At 48.5% G+C, this 27,636-nt stretch overlaps 2 protein-coding genes across 7 annotated transcripts; one reads left to right on the top strand and one right to left on the bottom strand.

Moving 5' to 3' along the window:
- Positions 1-1,849: 1,849 nt before the first annotated feature.
- Positions 1,850-24,567, bottom strand: Top3b (DNA topoisomerase III beta). Of its 3 annotated transcripts, none has more exons than XM_052739986.1 (18): positions 24,457-24,567; positions 17,829-18,012; positions 16,709-16,840; positions 16,363-16,469; positions 14,558-14,632; positions 12,547-12,743; positions 11,998-12,154; positions 11,216-11,329; positions 9,803-9,893; positions 8,890-9,044; positions 8,658-8,763; positions 7,874-8,020; positions 7,592-7,765; positions 5,398-5,526; positions 4,734-4,883; positions 4,287-4,387; positions 3,228-3,429; positions 1,850-2,429 (listed from the first exon to the last, which is right to left on the bottom strand). In XM_052739986.1, exons 2-18 carry the CDS (start codon positions 17,896-17,898, stop codon positions 1,948-1,950), a joined length of 2,589 nt encoding a protein of 862 aa, XP_052595946.1. In that variant the 5' UTR covers positions 17,899-18,012; positions 24,457-24,567; the 3' UTR covers positions 1,850-1,947. The 3 variants fall into 3 exon arrangements, with proteins under 3 accessions (XP_052595946.1, XP_052595947.1, XP_052595948.1); XM_052739987.1 differs by lacking the exon at positions 24,457-24,567 and adding an exon at positions 24,224-24,355; XM_052739988.1 differs by lacking the exon at positions 24,457-24,567 and adding an exon at positions 24,026-24,164.
- On the top strand, positions 24,489-27,636 carry Vpreb1 (V-set pre-B cell surrogate light chain 1). Of its 4 annotated transcripts, none has more exons than XM_052739992.1 (4): positions 24,489-24,601; positions 26,432-26,768; positions 26,850-26,972; positions 27,059-27,636. In XM_052739992.1, exons 3-4 carry the CDS (start codon positions 26,927-26,929, stop codon positions 27,421-27,423), a joined length of 411 nt encoding a protein of 136 aa, XP_052595952.1. In that variant the 5' UTR covers positions 24,489-24,601; positions 26,432-26,768; positions 26,850-26,926; the 3' UTR covers positions 27,424-27,636. The 4 variants fall into 4 exon arrangements, with proteins under 4 accessions (XP_052595952.1, XP_052595950.1, XP_052595954.1 ...); XM_052739990.1 differs by having other exon boundaries at positions 26,847-26,972; XM_052739994.1 differs by having other exon boundaries at positions 24,501-24,601; positions 26,715-26,768.

Here is a 27,636-nt window from a genome sequence, read left to right as displayed (position 1 = left end):
GTGGGTTCTGGCTTTCTCTGGGCCCTCTCCTCGGGCTGCTGCCACACCATCATCTGAACTGTCACTGTCAGCAGACTTGGAGAGTCAATTAGGATTTCTTAAAGGGAGGAACTAGTTAAAAGAAAGTTTTTTTTGTTAACAAATTCAGAAACATTTTTTACAATGCAGGGAGTTTGGTCTCTATTTGGTAATATGATTGATGGTCTAAAAATGGAACAATTAAATGAGAGGATAATTAATGTTGATGGGATTCATGTAATGTCAATTATAAATATTGTTTGATCATTTCTGTTTTACCATTGAAAAAGATGGATAATATGCGTACCAAGATAAAAAACCTGTTAAAACAGATCAGAGATATTCAGACCCAGACAGAAGAATTTAAAGGAGAACCTGTCTCAGCATTGCATTATAAGGTTACAGAGGATCAGCCTAAGGCTTTCAAACAGCCAACCTTCATCTATCCAGTAACCATACAGGAACTGCCAAATGCTCCAGGCTGTGGATGTGCTGACCGGACTCCTGTGCAGATGTTTGATGTTATGGAATTTAAGATGTTTTAATAACATAGATTTTTTTTAAAGACTATGAGGCAGTCTGCTCCTGGCAGCACCAATCTACTTCAGAGAAGATGATGGGCATAGAAGAAACTCCACATGGAGTTTACTTTCTTTGTGGCAAAAGTTAGCCACTGAGCAAGAAAATGTCCTTGCCTCGACTGCTGACAGTATGCTGTACAAATGGACAAGCAGGACACAAAAGAAAGGACTGTCGAACCTTGCCAAGACAAAGTAGGAAGGCCCTTCGGAAAATCCTGCTTCACAGAAAAGTTTGTCAGATATGCTAGGCCTGTAGGATGAAGATGGATGCCCCAACACTGCAGAGGAACCTAGTGTGACTGGCCAGGCAGCCAGATGTTTCTGTCATTTCTCACATTTTTTGGAAGTCGCTTGCCTGCACTTCCTGTTTACTTAGGTAATATTATTTACTTCTTGAGTCTCTGAGGGAGTTGAAGATTAGATAGTTATAGTTATAGTTTTCCTTGTTAACAAATTCAGAAAAGAAACTCACTAAAGAGGTGTAAAGTATATAAGTTTGAAAGACATCAAAAGACAGTTTTAGGTTGGTAATACAAGTTACAATAGAAAGTGAATTAGGTACATTTTGGACTCACCAAAATAGGATAAATAATGGAGTATTTTCTCTGAATCTGTCAGATGTTAATGGACTGGACTTTAATTCTTGACTGTATATACTTATTGTACTTACTGTATATAGTTTTTCTTATATTAGTTGTAACCTTTTATTATTTTAGACCAAAAAGGGGAAAGGTGATATCCTGTGTACCCTAATAAAATTTGCCCGACGATCAGAGAGACAAAGGAACAAGCCACTGCCATGTCTTACCTCTAGGACTCCCTGGCCTGAAAACCCTTAGTCCTGTCTCCTCACTTCTTATATACCTTTCTCCGCCCAGCCATATCACTTCCTTTTTAGTGCTGGGATTAAAGGCATGTGATTCCCAACTACTGGGATTAAAGGTGTGTGCCACCACTGTCTGGCTCTGTTTCTCTCCTAGACTGAATCAATCTCATGTAGTGCAGGGTAGCTCTGAACTCACAGAGATCCAGACAGATCTCTGGATTAGGATTAAAGGTGTGTGCCACCACTGCCTGGCATCTATGTTCAATCTAGTGGCTGGCTCTGTCCTCTGATCTTTAGGCAAATTTTATCAGGGTGACAATATATCACCACACAGGATGAAGGGGGACAGGGGAATAGGTTTCCATAGGTACAGCCTCCACCCCCTTTCACCAGTAAAAGGCCCCAGGCTTTTTGCTCCAGAGAATACAAAATAAAAAGCATTTTAATGGTTCCAGTGGCTTAAAGACAACCACCATGATGTGTCCACACCAAACTGGAGCTGGAGTGAGGGAAGATGGGTTGTCATACAAAGTAAGCAGCCAGGGCTGACATCTTGTCTTTTGGCCGCCTGGGGTTGGGCTTTCCTGGAGGCCTCCGGCCCCGGGCCCGCCCACGACCCTGCCTCCTTCCAGGACCACCTCGGTGCATGGGGTGGCAGGAGGCTGCATGCTTCAGCTCCACCAGCTCCTGGAAGACGGGGTCGCAGAAGATGCAGCCCGTGTGCTGTGTCTCGTTACCAGGAAGAGGAGACTTGGCTTTGTTGAAGTCTACATCAAGCAAGGCAGCCTCGCAGGCATTGCAGGTGTCAGCAGATACCCGTACTCGGTGAGCATTTTCAAAGCAGTGTGCCACCACACTGCATGTATTGCAGGCCACCTTCCACTTGGGACCGGAGGTGGGGTCCAGAACCAGGACTCCATTCTCGCACTCCACGCACTGGCCAATGCCCAGCATGCTCAGTGAGTGCTGGCAGGTAGGGTGTGTGCACTCATTGCAGCCCATGCCTGAGGGAAGAGGAGTCCAGTGACCTAAACCTGTCTTGGCTCCCTCATCTCCGGCTGCTTTCAATGTCAAAGTGGTACTCTTAACCTGCTTTGGGGGCATCTTGTTCACACTGGCCTGGGTTCTAACTGTTATCATCCAGTTTCTGCTTATCTAAAAATGTTCAGTCCTCAATCCTCTGAGGATTCCAGCTGACCCCTAAACCCTCATTTTGCTTCTGAAGCTTATTCTAGGTTGCCCTCAGATCATCTGGTACTTAACTGTTGCTCTGTAAGCCACTCGGGGGGCAGGAAGAGACCCTCATTATCTTGGCAGTATGAATGCAGATCAAGACCCCCTGAGGACTCCTTGTAAGTGCCATGGGTAACAAAGAAAGGTGCTGGCTCCCAGTCTGATAGGGGACGGTGCCACCAGAGAGTGGGTGTGGGCACTGAGCCCCTCTGGTGGCAAGCTCTGCTTAGTCTGCATACATGCTCTCTCTTTTTCCAGCAAAGAGTGGAAAGGAAGACAACAGCAGTGTCTCAGAGCCTAGGGGGCTTTGTCTGACAGGTGTCGTTCTCTGAGGCCGCCTGCCTCTCACTCAGCCCAGCTCCTGAGGCACAGCTTGCTCCCTGCCCAGATCCTAAGTGAACAAGCCGCTTGTTCAATTATGACCCAGGCATACCCAGTGCCCGAGCAGTGGCCCAAGTATTTCCTGAGGTCCCTGACTGAGTATTAGTGGGTACAGGTAGGGAAGGATGGGTAGGGACCCCATTGGAGTCCGAAGTATGAAGCTGGGAACAACCATGTGCCACACTCACCTTTCTTCATGTCTCGGAAGGGTGGGTGGTTATAGCAGTAGGGACATAGTGGGTAGCTCTTGCCCCGGGAGCCTGAGGACCACAGGACTAGTTCAAAGTCATCCAATGGGCACCGCAGTTCCTTGTAGAGCTTGATGGTTCCATTTTGGGGGAGGGTGTAGGTCTCGTCACAGTGGGAACAGTGCAGGCAGCTTGGCCTGGCCTAGGGGATGGGAACAATAAGCAGGGGTGAGGGCGGCTGGGTCTGACTCTCTTGCTCTATGTCCTCCCTTCACAGCACTGAACAGGTAATGCAGAATACCTAACAGATAGATACACAGAATGCACAATTCAGTGTCAGGCAAGGACCTCCCAAGCACTGGTATGAAGCACAGTTACCACATCTCCTCTTTCCTACCTCCCTCACAAAGGCACGGATTCTAAGTAAGGGGCTGGTGGATGGTTCATCAGGTAAAGGTGCATGATGTTAAGCCTGAGTTCAATCCCTAGCACTCATGTGATGGAAGGAGAGAACTGACTCCTACAAGTTGTTCTCTGACCTCCACATGTTATGGAATGCATGTATGCACGTGCATGCATGCGTGTGCATGCATACACACACACATACACACACACACACACACACACACACACACAGAGTAAAGCCCCAGAATGTTAACAATATTCATGAGAGCAAGAGAAATGATGGCAGTAGGTGGTGGTCGTATGCCTTTAATCCCAGTACTTAGGAGGCAGAGGCAGAGGCAGGTGGATGTCTGTGAGTTTATGGCCAGCTTAGTCTACAACAGATCGAGTTCCAGGACAGCCAGGGCTGCACAGAGAAGCCCCATCTCAGGGAAAAAGGAGAGAGGAATGGTGACAAGAGTGAAGGACACCACGCACTGGTCTGGTGGTTTATGTAGTTACTGGTGCCGATTCAGGCCTTTCGATTACTCTGTGTGATAATTAAGACAACAAACATTATTTCTGCGTGACTAATGACAAAGCAGAGGCTTAAGGCAACGTCTGCGCAGGAATGCTGCGGCCAGAAGTGGTTATAGTCCTTCAAGCTGCACATACCTGGATATACTTCATAAATCGATGGCACTTCCCACAACGTGAGAGGGGCTTGCCTGTGGCAGCCAGGGGTGAAAAGGATACCTCCATCAACTCGTCCATGCCTGAGAGCAAGCAGAGTACAGGAGTCATGTCCCTCCTGGTCTTTGGCAGCCCTCCCTCCAAGACATGGCTTGGTGGAACTAGCTGAACTAGACAGAGGCCAGCATACACGGTCAAGGGGCCAAGTGACTGTCTGTCAGTGATAGACTAGGGGGCTACAGCCCTGTTCATCGACTTGGTATATCCCTGATGTGGACGTAAATTAACCTGCTCCCAACAACAGCTAATGAGGAGACGTCAGTGCTGTGACCTGCAGAAGCTCAGAGCCCAGATCTGGGAGTGGGCCTCAGGAGGCTCAGCCCTGTTGGAATGGCTGCTGACAAGAGGCAGGGAAGAGGCAGGTCTTACCAGCAATAGAATCAACAAAGTAGTGGAACTTTCTCTTGAAGACATCCAGGGTGTGGCCCAGGACCTGGTGGTAGTCGGCTTTACCCTGGGCAATCAGGTTCAACTGCTTCTCCACTGCACTGCGGATGGTAGGGAGTACCAGCTCTGCATCTATAAGCCAGTGGGTGGATGCTGCTGTGGGCACTGGTACCCAGGACCCTGCAACCCCACTAGGCAGGCAAGAACTGCTGTCCTGCTTGACCCAGTCTTCCTGGATTCCCCCTGCACTGCTTGTCTACAAAGTTGGAAGTCATCAAGGGCAGCTCCTATTGCCATCAGACTTTTCTTGATTTCCCATCAGAAAAGGTTTTTGTGTAGAAATCTTGTACAGGATGGCTAGGTCTGTGCTGTATTTCTTCATCTCCCAAAGAACTAGGGGCACACTTTAGTGGGCCGAGATGGTGGGTATCTTAGTAAAGAAGCCAGATTTGGTTTGCAGGAGAACCCTCTGTTGGACCCATTATAATCTGTTCATCCACCAAATTCCTGAGTCTCCACAGCATCTTTGCAGTGGGGTTGGGGAAACGCATGAGGAGCACAGGGCCACTTCAGGAGGAAGCAGAGCTACAGCACAGGAAGGAGCTGGGAAGCCCAGCAGGTCATAGGTAGTGGGTAAGAGACTCACCAATCTTGTAGTAACCATGCACCAGGACAATGCCAAGGTTGGTGGGCTTGAGCCGGCGGCCACTCTCTACAGTGACATAGTTTCGCTGGCAGATGTTGTTGATGTGCACAGGGATACTGGCATCAGTCCCTGGAAGGCACAGCATGGCTCTGGGTATTCCTCAGCCTGCCCCAACAAGATGCTCTGGACTATGCACTCTAGTTTCACCACCTGTCAGAGGAACCCTGTTTTTTTTGGACCCTCCCAGATACCCATGGAAGGAGTATCATGTCACAAACTGAAGCTTATTTTGCTCACTGGGTCCAGACTGCTGTCTTGTGTATGGCTGCCAGAAGCTATGATGAAGAAAGGTTCCCAAGACAGAGCAGGGCTCTCCCTGTACTGTGCTGGCACACCTGTGAATCCAGGAACAGTCTTCATTGTGTTCATTTTAGTTCTGCAGTTAGAATACAGAAGCCCAGAGAGTATAAAGGATTCTGTTAAGGTCAGAGAGCATTCCCTGAAAATATTAAATGCAAACCGGCCTCTTCCACCTGGACTGTGGCATATATGCCCTCCTATGTCAGGTCCAGCTTCTCAGAGAGAGCTCATTATGCTACTGTTGAACCTGGGTAGTTTATCCGCTTCCCCGTCACCTTCTCCCTTTCTCTAGGCCCTTCACAATACCCAAGGCATGTTTCCCACTCTGGGGATGCAGCTTCTTTCACCTGGCAGAAGTTTCTTGGCAGAGAAGTGGAAGGTGAGGCACCCTGCTGTGCTGCTGCTCAGAGGATGTGAAAATGGAACTTAACGCTGGCTGCACACTTGCTGGCAGAGGGACATGTATCTTCCCACGGCACTCTGAGCAAGTTCTACAGGGGAGACACCAGCACTGGGGGTTCAGGAGCCTCCAGAGGCTCCACGGCTCATGGCCAAGGGTAGGAATTGGCCCCGATCATGGGAGCTTGGCATGCAAGAGCCCCTGGATGGCTGCTATAGTCAGCTTTTTTTTTTTAAAAGACAGAGACTCATTCCATAGCCCAGGCTGGCTTTGAACTTGTGGCAGTTTCTGTGGGATGGTCTGTATGTCAAATGTGTTGCTGATTGGTCAATGAATAAATCACTGATTGGTCAGTGGCCAGGCAGGAAGTATAGGCGGGACTAACAGAGGAGAATTGAGAGAACAGGAAGCTGGGTGAAAGAGACACTGCCAGCCGCCATCAGGACAAGGAAGATGTAAAGTACCGGTAAGCCACAAGCCACGTGGCAAGGTATAGAATAATAGAAATGGATTAATTTAAGCTGTAAGAACAGTTAGCAAGAAGCCTGCCACGGCCATACAGTTTGTAACCAATATAAGTCTCTGTGTTTACTTGGTCGGGTCTGAATGGCTGTGGGACTGGCGGGTGTCAGAGATTTGTCCTGACTGTGGGCCAGGCAGGAAAACTCTAGCTACAGGCAGTCTTTCTTTTTCAGTTTCCTAAATGTTAGGATTACAGATAGGAGTCATTACGCCCAGGTAGGTAAGCCTTTTTTACATGGCCCATGGACCTTGTTCAACAGTACTGCTCTCACTCACTTTCCTGTTCAGAAGGTCACACAAGAACTCTGTTCACTGTCCCAAACTGAAGTGTATGTTGGTCTTTGGGTCCAGAACAGTCTCACATGTGGCTACTAGAAGTCATGGGTGCAGAAAAGGTTCTTAGCACTTGGCTATGCCATCAATGGGAACTCACAGCAGGCTGAGGTTACTGTCAGGATTCACTTCAGGTACCTGGGCCCTGGGGAGAAGTGGATCTAGACCAGAATTCTAGGGTAAGCCTGCCTAGTTAGCTGTGTTTGGGGGAGGCTGTTGATCTGTCCGAGGAATCTTTCAGAATCCTGGGCTAACCTTGAGTCTGGTGGACACTTTTCAGTGTGCACTGGTCCCATGGTGCACAAGGTTGTACCACATCTTCAGATGAAAGGCCTTGCAAACAGCTGTACACAGGGGTCAGCTAGAGCCACGGGTCACACACTGGGTCACCTGCCACCACACGCTGACCGGGTGCACATACACTGGGCCACCAGCCACCACATGCTGACCGGGTGCACATACACTGGGCCACCAGCCACCACATGCTGACCGGGTGCACAGGGGTCATGGGCACGCTTGCTAGGATCATCTCTTGGCCCAGGGGCCGTGGGAATGGAAACCCCAGATCTGGACACCCACCGATACCATGCTTCTCCATGAGTGTGATGAGCTCAGCCTCAGTCAGATAGTCTGGTGGACTCGTCTGCTTCTCCAGCATCTTCACCTCACCCACAGAGAAGGTGTCACCCTTCTGGCATGTGGGCAGACTCTCTTCCAGGGGCACGCTCTGCCAAGGCATGATCTCTGTGAAGCCTAGAGAGACACCACTGTCATTTGAGGTTCCCACCTGGGCCTTCCGTCCAGGGATCCCATGTGTCTGTGGAGATGAGAAGAAAGGGACCCCATGGCCTGCCATTTTACCTGGGGAGATGACTGTCTTTCCTGAGCATGTAAAGTGTTCAGGCCCGATCCTGAAGGAGATAGTGCTCTGGAGATACTTGCAGTCATGGCTCACTGTGGCAATGAAGTGTCTGGTGATGTACTCGTACAGTCGCCACGCGTCACCCCCTGGAAAGGCTGAGTGTTACCAGGCGCCCTGGACTAACAACAGAGCCTTGGCATGGGTATCAAGGATGTGTGAATACTTGATGATTGCAGGAACTGAGTGTAGGGCTATAAGCACATGCCAGGCAAATGCCATACCATTAAGCCCCATCCCCAGCCTCAAAGCCTAAAAGGAGGAAGGAAAGTACAGCAAGGGAAGCTGCTCTACTGCGTGGATGGCCCCATTACAGTGTTTCTAGTGGACTGCTCATTAGGCACAGCTCTAAGTGGTACTCTTGCTTCACACTCAGAGGTGCAGCAGCTCCTGGTCCCATTGGCCCTGCTCTCCCTGGTCTATTGGCATTCTTCAGGAACACGGTCCTCAGAACAACCTTAGGCTAGGGAGGCAGTACAGTCCACCTTTGAGTGCTGCTACTCTGCCTCACTCCCCGACACCACAGCTGACTGTATACCAGCCTCTTCCCAAACAGCTGCAATCATTTCACTTCTGTCTTCCCTAAGCCAGTGACAGGCTGAGGAGCAGCCATACTGGTAAGAGGCCTGAGCCTGTCCGCTGGTGCCAAGTGCCTATAGCAGCTTGCCCTTCACACTCTGGAAGCTTGAGGAGTGTGAGCATGTTGGGAAGAGGAGTACCCAATACCTAATTCAGCCTCTGTAGCTGACTTCATAGGTGTGATAGGAGGATGGTCACCAGCATCATGGCCTTTCCGTGGGCGGTTGATGCCTTCTGCTAACAACTGTTTTACCTGGAGGAAGGGAGGCAAAGCAGAGTCCAGTCAGGCTGGCTGCTTCCCACTGGTCTTGGGTTTGTCCAAAGCCTGTCCGGAGGCCACAGCTGATGGGTTGTGCAGGGCAAGGCCTACTCCACTCACCGTGTCTGCCCAGTAAGGGTGGTTGGCCTGCTGTCGCAGAGAACCCTTCAGGTCAAAGTTCTCGGGGTAGTGAGTGGTTTCTGTCCGTGGGTAGCTGATGTAGCCCTGTGTGTATAACCTCTCAGCTATCTGCATGGCATGTTGTGGTCCCATACCTGCCAAAACCAGGAGGCTCAGGTGTCTGGAAGGTGGCTAGGAGCTCACCCATAGGCTTGGGCATTTTTGTTTTCTCCCCAAATAGACTAGCACCTCCTAAGAGGACAAAGATAGCTCTTAGTGGTAATACTGCCAGGGCTCAGAGGTAATGGTTGGCTGGGCACCTGGGACACAGCCTGTCCAAAACTGAGGTCCTGAATCTGCAAAAGTGGGCCCAATGGGAAACACTGCTCACTGTGCCATGTACCACTGTACAGTGTCATGGCGGTGCTGATGACATGGCCACAGAGTTGGATCTAGGTCTTTGAGCAGCTAAGGTTGCTGGAACCACAACTCAGTTCTGTGTCCCGAGGCTTCGGCGCTCTAAGAGAGCCTGTCCTATTGCTCTGCAGCCTGGGAGCTGGCACTTGGCGATGGGTCATTGGATGGAGCTGGCACTTGGCGATGGATCATTTGATGGCATTGCTGTATCAAGAGCCAGCGCTGTGAGGATGGTGCTTTAGGGAACGACTGTCAAAGACCAGCAATATTTCAGCCTGACTCTTGTGACAGCTAAGGAAGGAGCGTTCAGAGGAGTCCTGTTCTAGGACTCACAGGAAAGGAAATTCAAATGAGACTCAAGACCCCCACCCTCCAAGCTTCAAACATCACAGCATGAGAGGTGCTTGGTGTGGCTTGAGATACTGGCTCTGCCCTATGCTGGACTACAAATGTCTTTGGGGTGGGGGTGGGGCTTTAGAGAAATGTCTCTACATACCCAGAGCTGAGCTGGCCACACGCAGCATCTCCACAGTGTTCAGGGCAAGTGGTCTCTGCTTGGCCTTTTCTTTCCTACTTGTAGCCTCCACCTAAGGCCAGGAGAGATGGGGGGCATTTGGCAAGATGAAGAGGCCATACAGTTGAACTGTGTGGACAAAGGTCTGAACTGAATCATTTGATCTTCCTGCTCCTGAAATTCACTTTCCCCAGCAGCCTGACAACTGAACTGAGTATTTAGATCAGGAAAGCAAGGGGGAGGGGGAAGAGAAGAAACACACTCCCTGTTTTTCTTGAAGGAAGAAGAAAATGTGGAGCAAGAGGCTGTAGATGTAAATCCCACTGAAGTCAACACAGGCCAAGCCCCAGGGTAGCCTGCGGGCCGTGTCGGGGCTGCCAACGGCGTCACTGGCATTGCAAAACCTTCCTATTTTTTAAGGGAAGCTGCAAGTCATGTTTCTATGCTAAATCTCACACTTGCTTGATGGTAATCATTTTGAAATTATCTATAAGCCATGCTTGTCTGGTGAGCTAGCACTTTCCACTATGGGGTAGAATACTCATAGAAAAGCTGACTGTCTACTGTAAAAATAATCCAAACAAACCAGCCAGTCTCCCACCTTTACCAACCCCACACAGACTGGCCAGGGCAACACTTTCTAGATTCCAGACCAACAAACATGGGTGCTGACATAGAGGATATCTGTGTGCATGTGGTACTGGAGGTTAGGGTTCCTGGAGGTGGGTCCTGACATCAGCATTACCAGTATCAAACAGCTTCACCTGTGAGTCAGCAGAGCCTGAGCAGAATGGCACCAACACAAGGCTTGAAAAAGGCAATTAGAAGGTGACTGACGGTCAGCTGCGACAGCTGTAGGGCCTGGTTCTATCCTGTGCAGCCAGCCGCTGCTGAGCTGCATCGTCTTCCTAATCACCAAGAAGCAGACTCCTCCGATCCAAAGAAGCCCCGAGTAAAACACACCACCACCGCAGGGTAAAGGTGACTGAATATGAGATTTTAGACCTATATCCTTCTAGCTGTGTGACCTCAGGCAAGTTCACTAATGTGAACAAAGGTCCAGCTGCAGCTAGTAGCTTTGGATATTGAAGAAAAAAACATCTGTGTGAAATGGAGTCCTGCCAAAGGAGACCTTGCACCTGGGAATATTGGAGGAGACAGTGGAAATGGCAGGGCAGTGTCTCAGATGTGGACAGCAGCTGGGGTAGTGCTTCACGGCTGCACTGGCAGAAGTATGTCAGGAATGTATGTGTGAATTCACTTGTCCAAGAAGCCATCTGCATTTCAAAAAGGCAGAAAGGCAAGGCCCAGGGCCACAATGATTCCTCTGATCATAGGTTTCTAGGGCCCGCCCATCCAGGACAGATGTGACAGATGTGGACAGAGAAAGAATACCTGAGCTTCTTTCTCTAGCTTTGTCATATTTAAAAACATCTGTGCAATCTCCCGGTCAAAAACTCTAACTCGGTCCCAGTCCAAAAGGAGAGACTCCTCTTTATTGGTATGAACCTGTAGGAAAGACAAAAGGAAAGCACATTGCAGGGAAGAAAGCCGAAGCAGAGGAGGCTGGTTTTGTCCATGAACGGCCTTGCTCTAATGTCTCCTAACTGCTGAGCTATGGGTCCAGAGCTGATACCTCACTCTTCTCACCCACTGAGCATCAGATAGTCCTGAGGTCTTGCTGACGGAGGGCCTTAAAGGAACACCTGAACAGAGCTGTGCTTCTCACTCTGCTCCTGCCTATCAAGACCTGCCTAACAAAAGTACCTTCATTCCCACAGTCCTCTGTCCTACATTTTAAACCTCTGTTATGCTTTAGGAGGCTTTTATGTAAAAAGGCTCTAAAGATGGATAAAATTTGAAAGCCCAGTCTTCATCCCATGCGTGGATTTCCCCACTGCAGACACTGGCTGAATGGCTGACCTCATCACGCACCCCAGAGGGAACTCACTCCTACTTATCCAAATGTAATGTATCTAGGTTCAGCCTAGCCTATTGTCCCCATGAAATCTGGTGCCTCTTCCTCCTGGGCACCAGGACCAACAACTGCTTGGTACTATAACCCACACTTGTGCTCTTAGCCTGGACCAACGAAGTGCTGATTCTGACTGGTAAAACTCTCATAGTCCATACCCCAAACCTACACCACCACGCAGGAACAGAGAAGGGAAGAGAACCTTGGCCTGTAGTACCCAGTAGGTCTCTGGTTTGAAGGACTGGATTTTATCATGTCTTTCCACACAGAATCCCAGGGTAGGAGTCTGACACGGCCCAAAGGAGATGAGAGAGCTGTCTAAATCTCCGTATTTTCCCTGGAAATACTTCGTTTGGAACCTAGAGGGTTGGGGAAGAGAGAAAAATGGCAGATCAATAATTCACTCTAGGCAAACCCTACGCAAACTTAGCTTGTGGATCTGGGGGTACATGCAGAGAGGGCACACAAGGAGGATGCTCCTCACTTAGAAGAAAGCAAAAGTGACAGAGCAAGAAGCCATCAAAGAAGAGCAGGATGTCCGTCCTGTGTGCACAGGATAGAGTGAGGACAGACAGCACACAGATAATCTGCTTATCAAGTTGTGGTGGGTGTGACGTGCATCTGATAAACAGATATTTTATTGAGGTTTTTAAAAAAGGTATCTCTGGTAGCTTATGCAGGTTCTGAGGGCCTGAGGAGAGGCAGAATCCTGGCTAAAGGGACAGTCTGTGCATGTGGCAGGAGGCAGCACCTGGTGAACGCACAGCCGATGCGCAGGTCTAGCTCCTGGCGGGCATCCACTGAGAGTGCCTCATTGTGGTCCGGCTCACTCAGGCGTGTCATGGCATTACAGATGTCCGTGTCAGTGATGGAACTGAACCTGGCCCGGAACACGGTCTTCTCACCACTGTGGGCATTGTTCATGACCGGCAGAATGGCATCAAGGACCTGGAAGAAAGAATCCTGGCAGTGGTTAATTCCCTCTTTACCCCACTGCTGGGCTGGCCCCCTTCCCGGTTAACCTTTCCCCACCATACCAGGCCCTCCTGTATTTGTTTGTCCTTCTAGATGTCTTGGCCTCCCCACAAACCCCTTGCCACCTGGCTGTCTCTCTTTCTAGTTGGACACACTTCCATATAAGGTATGCACCCACCTCCGCAGTCCAGTTCCTTTCTCAGTGTGGCCCCACAGCCACTACCTCTTTTACGTTACTAAGCCCACAAAGGGCCTCATGGCCCCAAATCCCTTCCCTTTTCTGGGAGTAGGGAGTGCTTGGATGGACAGGTAGAATTTTTATATGACTGGAGAAAAGACAGAGAAGGAAAAGAGGAAATGAATAAGAATGGGAAGGCTACAGCAGGCCCTGTGTGTGTGAGCTATGCACAGGTGGCCCTGGAATTGAGATTTGCTAAGGCTATGCAGGGGAGGAAAGTCCCAGGGAAGCTGGGACACGCAGTGGCATCACTATGGGAAAGCAGTGGTCCATGAGCTGCTGTTGTTTCTAGCCCCAGAGGGGGTCCTCCTGTGGGGTGGACAGGGAAAGGAGGGAAGCGGGTATCTGAGAAGAGACAGTATACAATTAAATTTGCTAAGAGAGCTGCACGAGAACACTGGGTGCCCTGAATTCCTGTTTTACTGGAACCATCTCCTGTACTCAAGTATGTCAATTCCCAGGTGGGGCTGGGAATAAGGACACAGAGGTGACCTCTATGGAGCCACAGCATGAGGGGTACTAGCAGGACCAGCAGGCATAGCCAGCAGCATTCAAGTGTCATTACAGAGGGCACACAGGAAACCTTCACCAGCCTCCCTGTAGGCAGGGCTCCCTAGGATGGGTAGGGCCGAGGACGTGTAAGGTGGAAGATGAGATCTGGGGCTAGAGAGATGGCTCACTGGTTAAGAGCACTTGTTGCTATTACAAAGGACTCAGGTTTGCAACCATGGGCAACTCCAGTTCTGGGGAGTCTGATGCTCTTTTCTGACCTCTGAGGGCATTAGGCATGAACACAGTATACATACATACATACATACATACATATAGACAAAACACTCATACATATTAGGAGATTGCCAAGGATATTAACTACAGCAACTAAAGGTCTGCAACGGGCATGGAGCTAGGCCCAACACTGACAATTCTGAAGCGTGTACCTGTCCAGAATGGGGTTTAAAAAAAGAAATGAAGATAATGATGATTATTATTAGTGTGGGTGTGGGTGCGCTTGCATGTGCCATGGTCTGAGTATAGAGGTCAGAGGATAACTTTCATGACTTGGCTTTCTCCTACTATGTGGAGCTCTGGGATTTGAACTCAGGGTGTCAGACTTGGTGGCAAGCACCTTTACCAGAGGAGCCATCTTGTTGGCCCTAGTTTATTCATTAAAAAAAGAAATAAAAAGATTTAATTTTTTTCACTTTATATGTATGAGTGTTTTGCTTGTATGTATGTATATCCCCCACATGAATGCCTGGTGCCCTGGGAGGTCAGAAGAGGGCATCAGATGCCCCGGAACTGGGAGTTACAGATGGTTATAAATCTGGGTCCTTTGTAAGAGCAACAAATGTTCTTAAGCACTGAGCCATCTCTCCAACCCTAGGTGTATGTATTTTAAAGTAGCTACACATTTTCTGAAATGGAGTGGGAGAAGACTTTTTAAAAGCCACTATATTCCCTATGCTAGCCTCAGGAACAGTGTGACAAAATCAGGTCAGGAAGGGTGGGGAGAAGGTCTAAAGGGAACCAGACTCGGTCCCATACTCACCTCAAAGCAAATATTCTCGCCTTCCTTGTCACAGTCCAGCCACAGCACGACGTAGTCACAGCCTCTGCCCTCCACCTGTCACAAAGCAGACATTGACAAGCATCTCTGTGACACTCCCCTCTGGGGACAGGAGATGGAGCCAGGTTCTGAGCTTCCGGTCAGAGGACCAAGCCTGGGCTGAGCAGGAAGCTGTCTGAAGTGAGGCTGTCTCCGCACCCAGAAAAGATTTTGGTTCAGAACTATCATCCTGTTAGATCAAAAACTTGTCATTACAATGTGAGCTACCCTTCTGCGTGGTGTGGTGCATGTGCATGGCTGTGCAGGTGCAGAAGCCTGCTGGCAGAGGCCAGAGGAGGTGGCTGGGTACCTTGTTCTACCGTTCTGTCTTATTCCCGGAAGACAAGGTTTCCCAATGGCCCTGTAGACATGTGGTTGGTCAGCAGGCCCCAGGGATCCTCCTGCCTCTGCCCTCCACAGCATTCACCACGGTGCTGGGATCCAAACTCAGGTCCTCACACTTGTGCAGCAAGTGCTCTTACCCACTGAGCATCTCCCTAGTCCCTATGACAGGCATTTAAAAATATTTTTATTTTTATTATGTGGTAACAAAACACACATGCACTCCATAATTTTCAGAGGGTAATAAAAGATTAAAGTAGATTTACTGAAGGTTTTATTTTCAATATTTTTCAAACATGTATATCATATACTTTGATTATATTCAACTCCATTATTTTTCTTGTCCACTTTCACTGGCCCTCTTCCTGTTCTACAATATGACCTTAATGTTCTGCTGTGGGATGGTCTGTGTGGCAAAGGTGTTGCTCTGATTGGTTGGTAAATAAAACACTGATTGGCCAGTAGTCAGGCAGGAGGAAGTATAGGCGGGACAAGGAGGAGAATAAAGCTGGGAAGTGGAAGGCTGAGTCAGAGAGACACTGCCAGCCGCCACGATGACAAACAGCATGTGAAGATGCCGGTAAGCCACGAGGCAAGGTATAGATTAATAGAAATGGGTTAATTTAAGCTGTAAGAACAGTTAGCAAGAAGCCTGCCATGGTCATACAGTTTGTAACCAATATAAGTCTCTGTGTTTACTTGGTTGGGTCTGAGCGGCTGTGGGACTGACAGGTGAGAGAGATTTGTCCTGACTGTGGGCCAGGCAGGAAAACTCTAGCTACAATGTCCCAACCTACATAAATATTAAAAGAGCCAAAATGAAACAGTTAAATATTAACAGTGGTTGTTTTGGGTCATGTGGTTGTATTATTTTTCTTCTTTAAACTTATCTTTACTTTTCAGTTTTAAAAAAATAATATGTACATATTTATCTATTTATAAAAGATTTATTTATTTATTATGTGCACAGTGTTCTACCTGAATGTATGCCTGCATGCCAGTAGAGGGCACCAGATCTCATTATAGATGGTTGTGAGCCACCATGTGGTGGCTGGGAATTGAACTCAGGACGTCTGGGAGAGCTGCCAGTGCCCTTAACCTCTGAGCCATCTCTCCATTCCGTACATATTTATTTTAAAATTAGCTGAGCCATTATAAAAGCAGAATATCTGCTCTCCAGAACTGGTCACAAGGATGTCTGGGACACAGAACAAGGCATGGAAGTGCCCCGTGGGGCAGCAGTTTCCATAGAAAGGGCAGAAAGATGGGTCCAGGGCTGCCAGCAAAAGCCTTGGTGCCCAAGATGTGGACGAGGACACAAATGATGGTGCGACAAGAGCGCTGTTGCACCCACGACACAGGGGCTGGAGGGACCTCCTTGGTGGGCTCATACTCCCTTCACATACCTGCAGGAACTTGACCATGTTCAGCTTGGGGTTAGCTTCCTTTTTCTCTGTTGGAGCTTGGCTGAACAGCTCTGCAGGATCCACCTTATCCCACTTGTTGTACTTTCCTGTAAATCATATCCATGAAGACACTGAATGATACTTCACAGTTCACAAGGCTCAGCCTCTGCAGCTGTCACAACCCTAGGGATACGGCAGGTGCATCATGCAGAGATGGGGATGGCCACCTTACCCAGTTGCTAACCACTTCATGACCTGTTGGAAACAGGCTCTAACTGGACCCTGGGTAGTACTGTACAGTGCTCCTTTCAATAGGTCAGGGGCAGGAGGGGAGAGGTCATCTTACCCAGAAAATCCAGAGTCATCACATGACCACAGACAGATGTCATTTTGAAGTGGACAGGCTGGCCAGCAAAGGTTCCTGTGTACTTGTGCACTGAACATGCCCCATTCAGCCCTTTGTGTGAGGACATGTTCCCTGGGGAGGCAAGGCCACAGACAACTGTGAGACTGAGTTGTAGATGCTGTGGGTCCCTGAGCCTACATGCTGACCCTCAGAGGACAAAGTGGTCACTGGTAACATTCCCCAGCCCCCCTGCAGTTAACTAGGTACGGGGTGACTTTACAGTGCTCAGGGACAAAGGCATCTATGAAAATGTAACAGTGACTCACACCAGAGTCCCACACTGGCTGGGAACTAGAGGCGGAGACTCTTGGACTCTCACTGCATTTCTGTTTTCTCTTCTCAATTTGAATTCTACCTTCATTTAGTTAGATTTTTAAGGTTACCAGAAACCTAATTATCATATCCTATAATATGTTCCCTCAGCTGAACACTCGTGGTACTTGGAGATGAGATGAGCCTTCTGTACCCCTCTGGACCTTTGGATAGATTCTCAGCTTAACTAGGGGTTCTTCCTCCTCCAACTGTTGGTAAAAGGGAGGTCAAGGTCCAAGTGCTCTTCCTATTTACAGGGAAACAACCCCTATGTGCCAACCCTCAATGGCAGAGTGGATCCTGATGGGCAAATCTTCCTCTACTTTCCTGGCTCTTAGGTCACTGGTCACTTGTGAGATGTAGAGGGTGTAACTGTAACTACATCAAGGGCCCAGTAGGCAGTAGTGAATATCTAGTGGTGCAAAATCCAAGACTTAGTCTCGTCTACCTCCTCCCAGGATTGCTTCTTGCGCTTATGACCAATGCCCCTAACTGGTCCAGCATGTTGACAGACACAGCAGTTCTACTCCACTATCATCCCTGGAGGCTTCAGCCTTCGTACCCTGTATGTGGACACAGCATGTCCCAGGAGGTTTGCTACTGAGGTGTTTCCTAAAACCTGCCAATCCCAGCTCACCCTGCCAGCCGGTGGAGGCACATTTTTGGAAAAGAAATTCTGTAAAAAGCACAAATGACAGTGCTTACAGATTAAGCAATCAAACAGCCTAGTACTTTTGTTTTTTCTCACCTCGGGAGAGGATTTTGGCGATGGACTGTGCCAGGGATGGCTTTTCTGCTACCATGAGCACGGTCTTCATTCCTGCTCCAGGCTGTCAGGGCCACAGACTGCAGCACCCACACCCAAGACAACAGCAGGAGAAAAGCTTAGAAATGTCTCCTCTGTAGCTCAACACGACTGTCAGTGCTGACTCCTGAAGGGAAGAAACGACAATACATTTATTTCATCCCCTCCAGTGCTCAGGGAACTCTTTGAAGAGGGGCAGAAAGAAGGTAGAGGTAGGAGTGAAGCATTGTGGGATGCTTTCTTCCAGGCAGCAAGACCTAATGGCACGCACTCAGCAGCTGCTGAGGGAAGGAGAAACATTTTCTTCAGTGGTGTAGCTACTGGTGATGTCCAGGACCCTGTAAATAACCTAATGAAACTCACCGGGCCACACACAAGATGATGGACGTGAAAGCAGAGGGCAACAAGTTGGGAAGAAGAAGGGAATCCCAGAGAATGGGGCAAAAAGGGCAATCAGTCATGAATGTGACAAAAATACATTATATTCATGTATGAAAATGTCACGATGAAACCCATTAGTAAGTATAAGCAACATGACTGGGTTGGCAAGATGGCTAGGTGGGTAGAACAAGGAAAGTCACTTTTCTTTCTTATATTTGGCAAAACCAAATACTACTGTTCTGCTACAGGAATACAGCAGCAAAGTGACTCCTGATGACATTCTTCTATACCCACACATCAGTGCCTTGCTCAGGAGACCGGAACTAACAGAGACTCACAACAGGACAATGTGCAGAGAAGAGACTTAGATCTAAATGGGATGTCTATCAAACCCCTCCCCTCAGGGCTCAGGCAGAAAGATTTTAAGAGCCAGAGGTGATAGAAGACTTCAATAAAGTGTCTTCCAGACACAAAAGCACTGATGCACATGTGAACTCACGAGATAGTGGCAGCGTGCACAGAGTTTGGGCCAGATGGAGTCGCAGCACTGAGAGAAGGAAGTGGACACAGGCTCCCACCCCTAACCAGGAAGCTATCTGCAACTGACATCCACTGGCAAAGGGAAACTTCGTTATTTCCAACAGAGTCTCAATGTGTATTAACCACACCTCAGGGTAGGCCACATGCCCAGGAGTAGTTGGCCACCCCAAAATGAACTGAATAGCATTTCTGTAGTCTTTTTGTCTCATTTTGCTTTGTTTGGACATTTTTTGTCTTATTGACATTTTCCTTGCATTGGGTTTTTTTTTTTTTTTTTTTTTTGTGTGTGTGTGTGTGTGTGTGTGTGTGTGTGTGTGTGTGTGTTGCTTTTTTTTAAGGCGGGGGAAGAGAATACAAAGTGGGGTGCATAGAGAGGTGGGGAGGAATTAGAGGAGGGGAAAACATGATAAAAATATATTGTGTGAAAAAATCTTTTTTTTTTCACTAAAAATGTTTTAAAAAACAAAACAATAACCATATTTGGGCACTTGGAAGGTAGGGTGAGAGGATCAATAGTTTAAGGTCGGTCATTGGCTACACAGGGAACTAAAGGCCAGTCTGGACTACATGAGAATTTATCTCAAAATAGCAAAACCACAACCAACCAAAAGACATCCATTTAGAGCCTCTGCCAGTGCTCCCTGGCTGGACTGCTCTACCACTCTGAAAAATATCGTTTGGTGATACCTCTTCTTCTTGGCTTATTGTTTGGGCAGGGTATGGGAGCCAGGCTCTTGCACAGAGCTGTATCAGCCTCTGAGCTCTTCTAATGCTGTCTACCAGAGTCAAGCCTCTCTTCTCACACCCATAGCCCTTGGCCAGGCATCTGTCTTAACTAACCCACATTACACTGTGCTATGGCCAGTGATACCTTGCAAGAGAACATGCAAACCTCATATCTGGACCACTGTTGGCCCTGCTGCAGCTTTCTGGGTTCAGGTAAGATGGTAGAAAGCAACGCTGGTTCATGTCCTCTTAGAGCTCACACTACAGTGCTGGGTCTCCATAGGTGGGGAGGGTAAGAGACAGGGTAGGGCTGGACAAGATGGCATCTGGGAGAGGTGTGCAGGCAGAAGGGATCAGGGAAGGTGAGGCCTGGAGAGACATGGCTGGACAGTTGGAGGGGCAATGAAGTGGGTGGGGTAGGGTGGGGAAGCTGGTGGCAGCGAAGGATTGCCCTGGAGTGTAACAACCCGATCTCAAATATTAAAGGGGCCCTCTAGAGGACACACAGGTGACTGGACCCTGAAGAGCCAGGGCTAGACAAGACTGGGATGGGATAACACAGATAACCTCTAGATTTTTGGCTCAGGCGACTGAAGGAAGATTCCTGCTGGTTGATGAAAACTTGAGAGAGAAATAGGTCAAGTCAGAATCGGAGCAGTTTGGGTATGGCCGAGGAAGCAGCAGTGGTACATGGAAGGAATGCAGCGGGGCCACAGAGACGAAGAGGAGCCATTAGGATGTGGCAGGAGAGGTGAGGCCTGAAATCTAAGAAACTAAGCCCTTCGGTGGTCTTTTTTGACACCACTACAGTGTCAGATGTAGGATGTGATACAGCAGCCAAGACCTGACCATAGGTTTAAGCAACCTAAGTGAACCCCAGTGACCTTGATGGGAACCATCAGTGACAAAAGCAAAGGCTGAGTGGGATGAATTCTAGAAAACTCTAAGTGTGCTTTTACAGTTCCTTTTAGATGGATGGCATGCCACTGTGAAAACTGTCCTAGAACAGAAGGAAGATGAGGGAGTGGGAAGCTACTGGAGTGACATCGGAGTGGGCCAAGGGTTGAGAGGCAGCTGGCCAGCCAAGAGCATGAAGAGCAGCCTAGGGAGGGTGTCCAGGCAGTCTGGGGTCAGGCAGGAAGCAAAGGAGGTGGCACCTCTACATCAGGAGAGGGCAGAGGATGAGAGGCATGGTCAAGATGGCAACCTGACTCTAGGGAGGGTAAGGAGAGGGCGCTGGAAGGGGCTACAACACTGTGTTCTGTGGACTCCAATGGTAAAAAGCTTGGTACTAAGGTGGGAATGAAGTTAGAGGGAGCAACTCTTGGCTTTCAAGATCCTCAATCAGGAATATGGATAGGCTAGGATAATGAACACTTATCTGAGGAGGGAAAGTGTCCGGAGGGGAGACCACAGAAACAAGTGGTAAGTGCTTGCAAGACTGTTCATGTGGACAGTGTACCCTATGAGGCAGGACAGGACTGTGGTGGAAGGACCAGATGAGACATCTATGAGAAACCACTGCTGGGGGAATTCTCCGCAGCATTATCATTCAAAGTAAAAGATCAGAACCAACCTAGCAGTCAAGAGGGAACTGGTTACATGAAGGAATGACATGTAAGTACAACAGAACACCCACAGGTCGCCAGGATGAGTTACATAGGGAACCCCGTGCAAGTAACCCAAAAACGAAGCATTGCTACCAGTGACCAAACATGCCTCTGTGTACACATGCTCGTTTACAAAAGGCAGGTGAATCTGCACATAACTCAGAAGCAGGTGCCTGGGGAAGGCATGCAGGTCTGGCGGTGGTGGTGGCTCTAGCTTGTCATAACCCCTTCTGTACTATTTAAAAATTTGGTGCCATGGATGTCTATGACTGATCAAAGAGAACAAAGACAATGGATTTTAGAATATGGGCTGCAAAGAGCACTGTCCACAACAATGGAGATGTCAATGCAAACTCCTTCGATAAAGGGTTTGTTACTCCTTATGACGTATGGAAGCAGCCGAAGTCACAGTTAGCCTGGGCTGTCACAGTCGTTGCTGCAGGGCCACAAAGAAATAAAATTTGCCCCAATAAAAACTTGAATGTTTTCCTTAAATATACAATCTCAGGGGGAAAAAAAGCCAAGCTATTCAAAATTGTACTTGTTCTGACTTCCTGACCTATTTCCCCCTGAAAACCATAACTGGGCATCACAGGTCTGTCTCTAGATGGACTGTGTCTAGGTTACTGCTTATCTTTGGCACTGGGTGCACAATGCCTGTTTGCTGGAGCAATGAAGGTATGTGTGGAACAGCCATGCCTCTGATGTCTATGCTGGTCAAGTTTTGGCTTAACCAGAGCCAGAGGACCAGAAGTGAAATTTAAAGGGGACACAGAGACGAGAAAGGAAAACTGGACGCAGGAGGGAAGAGAGGACCAAACACTGGACAGTCCTGCCAGCGTTGCTGGGATGGGCACATTGTCATTATATTGCTCTATAAGGAATGTGGGTCACACTAGAGCTGGAGGGGCAGCATGTGGACCCATTTGCTCTAGAACCTGTGCTCTCAGATTTTATCCTGTTGCCTCTGAGAATATCTCTGCTGTCCTCCCTGTAGTACCTAACTACTAAGCCTGGCATGGCCTCTCAGGTTCTTGTCTTATAGCCCCCAGAACACAAGCAAGTGATGGGAGAGCAGAGGCTTCTGTTCACTCACTCTAATGGGAAGTAGTGGATGGTGAGAGCAAACACCACTGAATGTCTGAATACATGAGAAAATTTTATCTGTAAAGTGAATAAAATGCTTACAGATACTTTAAAAACAAAAAGAAACCAAAACCAAAACTTATGTTAGTGAGGGCGTGGTAGGAGGCAGAGGCAGACAGATCTCTTAGTGTAAGTTTGAGTGTAAGCTGGTCTATACAGTGAGTTCCAGGACAGCCAGGGTTACATAGTGAGGCCTCATCGCACAAAAACAGCGGCAGCAGCACCTGACTTTAACTACAGGGTACTGCAAACACTTTCATTCCTAGGAGCTCTTCTTCCATGGTTTCAAAGTTCTGGGAATTTTCTATCTCTACCCCTCCTCTGCAACCAAAGATCCTAGGTTACTGAATAGACTGGCAAGTCCCTTCACACACAAACATTCTGCCTTAGCAGGATTATATTGCTTATCCAGGAAAAGGAATATAATTGGAATTTACATACATATATATATTACATCCATCCATCCAGGAAAGGAATATAAGTTTCCTTCCTTCTAGCCCAGAACACGTTCCTTTTCCCAGATCAGATTCTACCTTTTAAAAAGATTTCTGAAGATGTAGTTGTGATTAATCTCAAGATCTCCTGATTTCCTGTTAAGGCACATCTTCCATTTCAAAATGAAAACGAATGAGAAAACCTGAATTTGACAGCTTACAAGCATCCCTTACATACCACATTCACACTTTTGATTTAGTAACACTTCTATTTACTTAAGTTTTTGCTTTTTTTGTGTGTGTGGAGAGACTGGGCATTGAGGCAGGGCCTCATGTAGCCAGTGCTGACCTCAAATTCACTATGTAGCCCAGGATGGCCTTGAACTCTTGATCTTCCTGCCTTTAACTCCCGAGTGCTGGGAATACAGGCATACACCAAAATGTCTAGCTAAGATTTTTAGATATAATCACTTAAATATATAAAATACTCTGTAACATAAACCTACAAGATACACCAAGTTTGATCTTACTTGTCAAGGCTCTGAGACTACAGTTTGTCCTATTCTGGAGTTAGGTAAGCAAGTGCTATTTAGGTGTTGACCGCAAAGAGAGAATAGCAAGACAGCCTGTTTATACCTTGCCAAATCTCATCAGCAATGCCACCATCACTGTGTCCTTTGGGAGACACTGGAAATGTGGGCATTTACTTTTGGGTCAGTGTCTTATGAAGTAGTAGATTTAACTCGATGAGAAGGCCTGAAAGGGGTCAGCAAAGCACCGAAGTCTGAGATTGTAATACTCCAGTGATTTTTAAACACTTTCAGACCCAGGAAAACAGGCCTACCTCTTTAGCCCCTTCTTTGTATCGAGTACGCTGCAGCTCTATCTACCAATATCTCCATAAAATAGGAGTTACTTAAAAATTTAAAAAACATGTATTTTATGTGTGTGTACATGTACGGGTGCACACATGCTGCCTGTCACAAGTGGAGATCAGAGGACAACGTATGGGATTCGGCTCTTTTCTTTCATCATGTGGGTTTCGGAGATTGAAATCGGGCTGTCAAGCTTGGTGGCAAAAGCGATGAGCCATCTCACCAGTTGAAGTTTTTAAAGCTAGAGTAAATTGCAGTTCATAACAATTCAAGCTAGTGACAAGGAACCTTGGCAAACGTTTTCTTTTGTTTGTTTGTTTTGCCTCCCCGACTATCAAACCCTAGCTGTTCTGGCTTCTCACGTCCTGTTCCCAAAGGCGTGAGTGACAAACCGGTTAAGAGAGGTCACCGTCTTCCCTTTCACCTACGCATAAGTTGCTGGCCTTCCATTCTAGTTGACTGGTTCACCCAAGTTTTTCTCCAAGTCAGAGAACAGTCGCGGTCTCCGGACCGAGCAGGCTCCGGGAGGTAAGCGAGTGGAACCTTCGGCGGAGCGCAGGCCTCCGCGAGCAGCACGGCCTCCCGGAGCCCGTTTCCCTACCCGTGGGTCGGGGGACACACCTCACCTCGGGGCCGCGGCGAGCTCGGTGGAGCAGCAACAGTCGCTCCCTAAGCGCCGGCCCACCACTGCCCAGAGGCCCCAGCGCGAGGGCCGGCCGGCCGGGCGGCGAGACAGCGGCGCCCCGCAGGGACCCTCCCTCACGCCCCCGCCCGGGTCTGAGCGCCGCTATTATTCCGGAAATGCCTGAGAAAGCCAGCGTCTTCCGCTTCCTCGCGCAGCCAGCAGCCCACTGCTCACCCGCTGTGCCGCTGCAGCTCTCGCTCGCTCCGGCCGGGCTCTCCCGGTGGCCACTTGTGGATCCACTTCCGGCTCTGTCCGCTTGTGGTGTCCCCTCATCTGCTCTCCGATGTCGACACTTCGGTGTCTGCAAGTTCCGAGGCTGGTGAGTTCCGGGTGCCCAGCTGTCTGTGTCCGGTTTGGTACAGAGGGAGTTCCCCAAGCCTCCACTATGTCCCTTCTCCCTGCATCCTGGAGGGGGGTGGTCCCCCAAAATCATCCAGAGAAAACAATAATGATGATGGTCATTATAATTATAAAACCAGATGCTATTAATAATTAAAATAAATTTAAAATTATAGACAGCAGGCTTCTTTCAGAGTTAGAAACATTTGGAGAGTCAAGGATGGTGGCTCACACCAGCAATCTAGCAATCAGGAGGCTGAGGCAGAGAGTTAGAGGCCAGTCAGGGCTACACAGTGAGTTTCATTCCAGCCTGGACTACAGACTATACAAAACAAAACAAACAAAACACCATCTGTAATTTTGTAGACTATACTATTTGTGTTAATATATTGGGAAGATGATGTATAAAATTTTTCTAGAGTATTAGGATCACAGAAATTTTAAAATAGTTTTCATGACTTTATTAGCATAATGTTTTTAATAGCCTGGTGTAGCAACATATAACCTTTAATCCCAGAACATGGGAGGCAGAGGCAGGTGGATTCTGTGAGTTCAAGGACAGCCTGATCTACAGAGCTAGATCTAGGACAGCCAAGGCTACACATAGAAACCCTGTCTCAAAAAAGCAAAAACCAAAGACCAAAACAAAACAAAAAAACAACCCCCCAAAACCAAAACAAACAAACAAACAATAACAACAATCCAATCCTTCTGGTTTTAAACCATCACTCTGTTATCAAGACTGGGCCCAGACAGTTCCAACAAGCTATCAATAAATACATCGATTAAACAGACAGCTAAAATGGCTGCAGGATGGCCCAGCCTGTAAAGACAATGGCTGTCAAGCTGGCCATGTGCACATGAAATAAATAAAAATAAAGAGATAAGTAATACTAAAAAGCAGAGAAAGGAGGTTTATTCAGTGTGCCCACATGTGACAGAGAACAACCAAAGAGGTCTAGTGAATCTCCCCACAAGTTTTTGAGGTCCTGGCATGAGGCTTAGGTTTAAGTAAAGAGCAAGAGCTACGCTTAACCACACAGTCATGGTCAAGGTTGTTAAGTCTCAAACCTGGACAAATGGCTGAGGGGCCTATTTAACATATCAAAGTGGACCTGGCCTCCCGGTTCTTCCAGCATCCCTCAGCCCCCACCTGCTGACAGACCTTGCCCTCTACCCTGAACTCTCCATCCCAGGGGTTGGGCTGCCCTTCCCCCAGAGGCTCTTCCCTATATAATCCAGACATTATTGGTTACCTGCCCTTTGTACCTTTGGCCTCCTGGCTGCTGCACCTGGTTCCTCTCTCTCCCCTCTCCCTTTCCCTGCCTCACATGGCCCAGCTTAGTCTGGTCATGTCCACTCTGGACTTTCCCAGGTGTCTCTGCCTCTGACTACGCTCTCCCTTTTATCTATAATAAAATTTTCCTCCACCATACCTAGGAGCAGTCATGTCCTTTCCTTTTTATTTATTGTTTTCATTCAAAGGTGAGGTCTCACCCATAATCTACCCATCATCCTCTCATAGTGATCTGATAAGTTGTCAGAACTGAGTGAAATCTCTTCCTCAGAGGCAAGTCCCTTCAGTGGCTGGTCCCAAGGCTTCAGCCTTTTCCCTCCCCCAGAATGAGGTTCCTGGGGAAATTTTAATTCTTTGGGGACAATAGTCTGATAGCACAAGTGTCTGTAGTTAAATTATCATTGTAACATCCTGGCAGGAGTGATATCCTAAAGACCAGCCCCTCCCTTTGTCGATCAGGTTATGATCTCTGTTGCTTCCTTTTTGAAGTCTCATTACCTGGCTTTGTTCTAGGACAGAAAAACCTGGGTTGAAGGCTCTTCAGAACTTAGAAGGCATCAGAGCACCCCACTCCCTCTGAGACCCTGGTTTCCTGCTGTGTGAAGAGGTGCTTTTACTGCCCTGAGGATGCATGCTCTTGTCCCAGTTTACCAGGCATTTAAAAGTGAACAAGAAATCTTTTTCTGAGAGGCTCAGCTTCTCAGGGGAGTTGAGGTCACTCTCCCTCAGGGAGATGAGTCCACCAGCCAGCTCCTGGGTTCTGGTCCACAAGTTTCTAGCAGGTGCTTCCTTGCAGTATGCTTCTACGGAACAAAGGCAGAGCCACCAAATCTGCCATCAGACCATTCTGGTAAGTGACCTGCAGAGCCCAGAAAGCCCGGGAGGGTGGTGAGCAGGGACCAGCAGTGCAAGGACCCTCTTCTCAAAGCAGGGAGGAGAGCGTTTCCCAGCTGGCACGGGCCCCAGGAGCAGTGGCCGTGGGAAGCAGAGTGCTGCCGGTCATCAGCCATGGCCTGGATTTCTGTCCTGCTCATGCTGGTGGCCCACCTGGCAGGTAAAGATCTCTTGGGGCCCAGAGCCTCCTGGCCCCTCCTCTTGACTTGTTCCGCCCCGGTGATGGCCACGGTTCTGTCTTCTCAGGTTGTGGCCCTCAGCCCACGCTGCATCAGTCACCGTCTGCCTCTTCCTCGCTTGGAACCACCATCCGCCTCTCCTGTGCCCTGAGCAGCAACCATAACATCAACATTTACAGCATTTACTGGTACCAGCAGCATCCAGGCCACCCTCCCAGGTTCCTGCTGAGATATTTCTCACGCTCAGACAAGCGCCAGGGTCCCAAGATACCCCCTCGCTTCTCCGGATCCAAAGACGTGGCCAGGAACCTGGGGTATCTGAGGATCTCTGAACTGCAGCCCGAGGACGAGGCTGTGTATTACTGTGCCATGGGGCTCCGGAGCCAGGAAAAGGAGAACTGGATGGAGAGGGAGAGAGGAGGAGAAAAGTAGTTTACAGATTCGGAATCCCAGGCTCTGGAGACATTCAGACCCTAAACTGAAGGTTTGCTTTGCTCAGTTAGGCTGATAAAGGGAGGAGGGGTAGAGCATTGGGGCTTCACAGAGCCAAGAAGATGGAGCCATTCAGCTTTTCCTTGTCTTGCAATGTTGCTGTGAGCCCCACTGGAGGCTGGATTATAGAATTAAAGCTGTTTTTCTGAGTTA

Source organism: Peromyscus californicus, unplaced genomic scaffold (genome assembly GCF_007827085.1).
Source record: "Peromyscus californicus insignis strain IS unplaced genomic scaffold, ASM782708v3 Scaffold_16__1_contigs__length_79575227, whole genome shotgun sequence".
NCBI lineage: Eukaryota > Metazoa > Chordata > Mammalia > Rodentia > Cricetidae > Peromyscus > Peromyscus californicus.
Note: the sequence above shows the minus strand (reverse complement) of the source record. Positions and strands in the feature narration are given on the sequence as shown.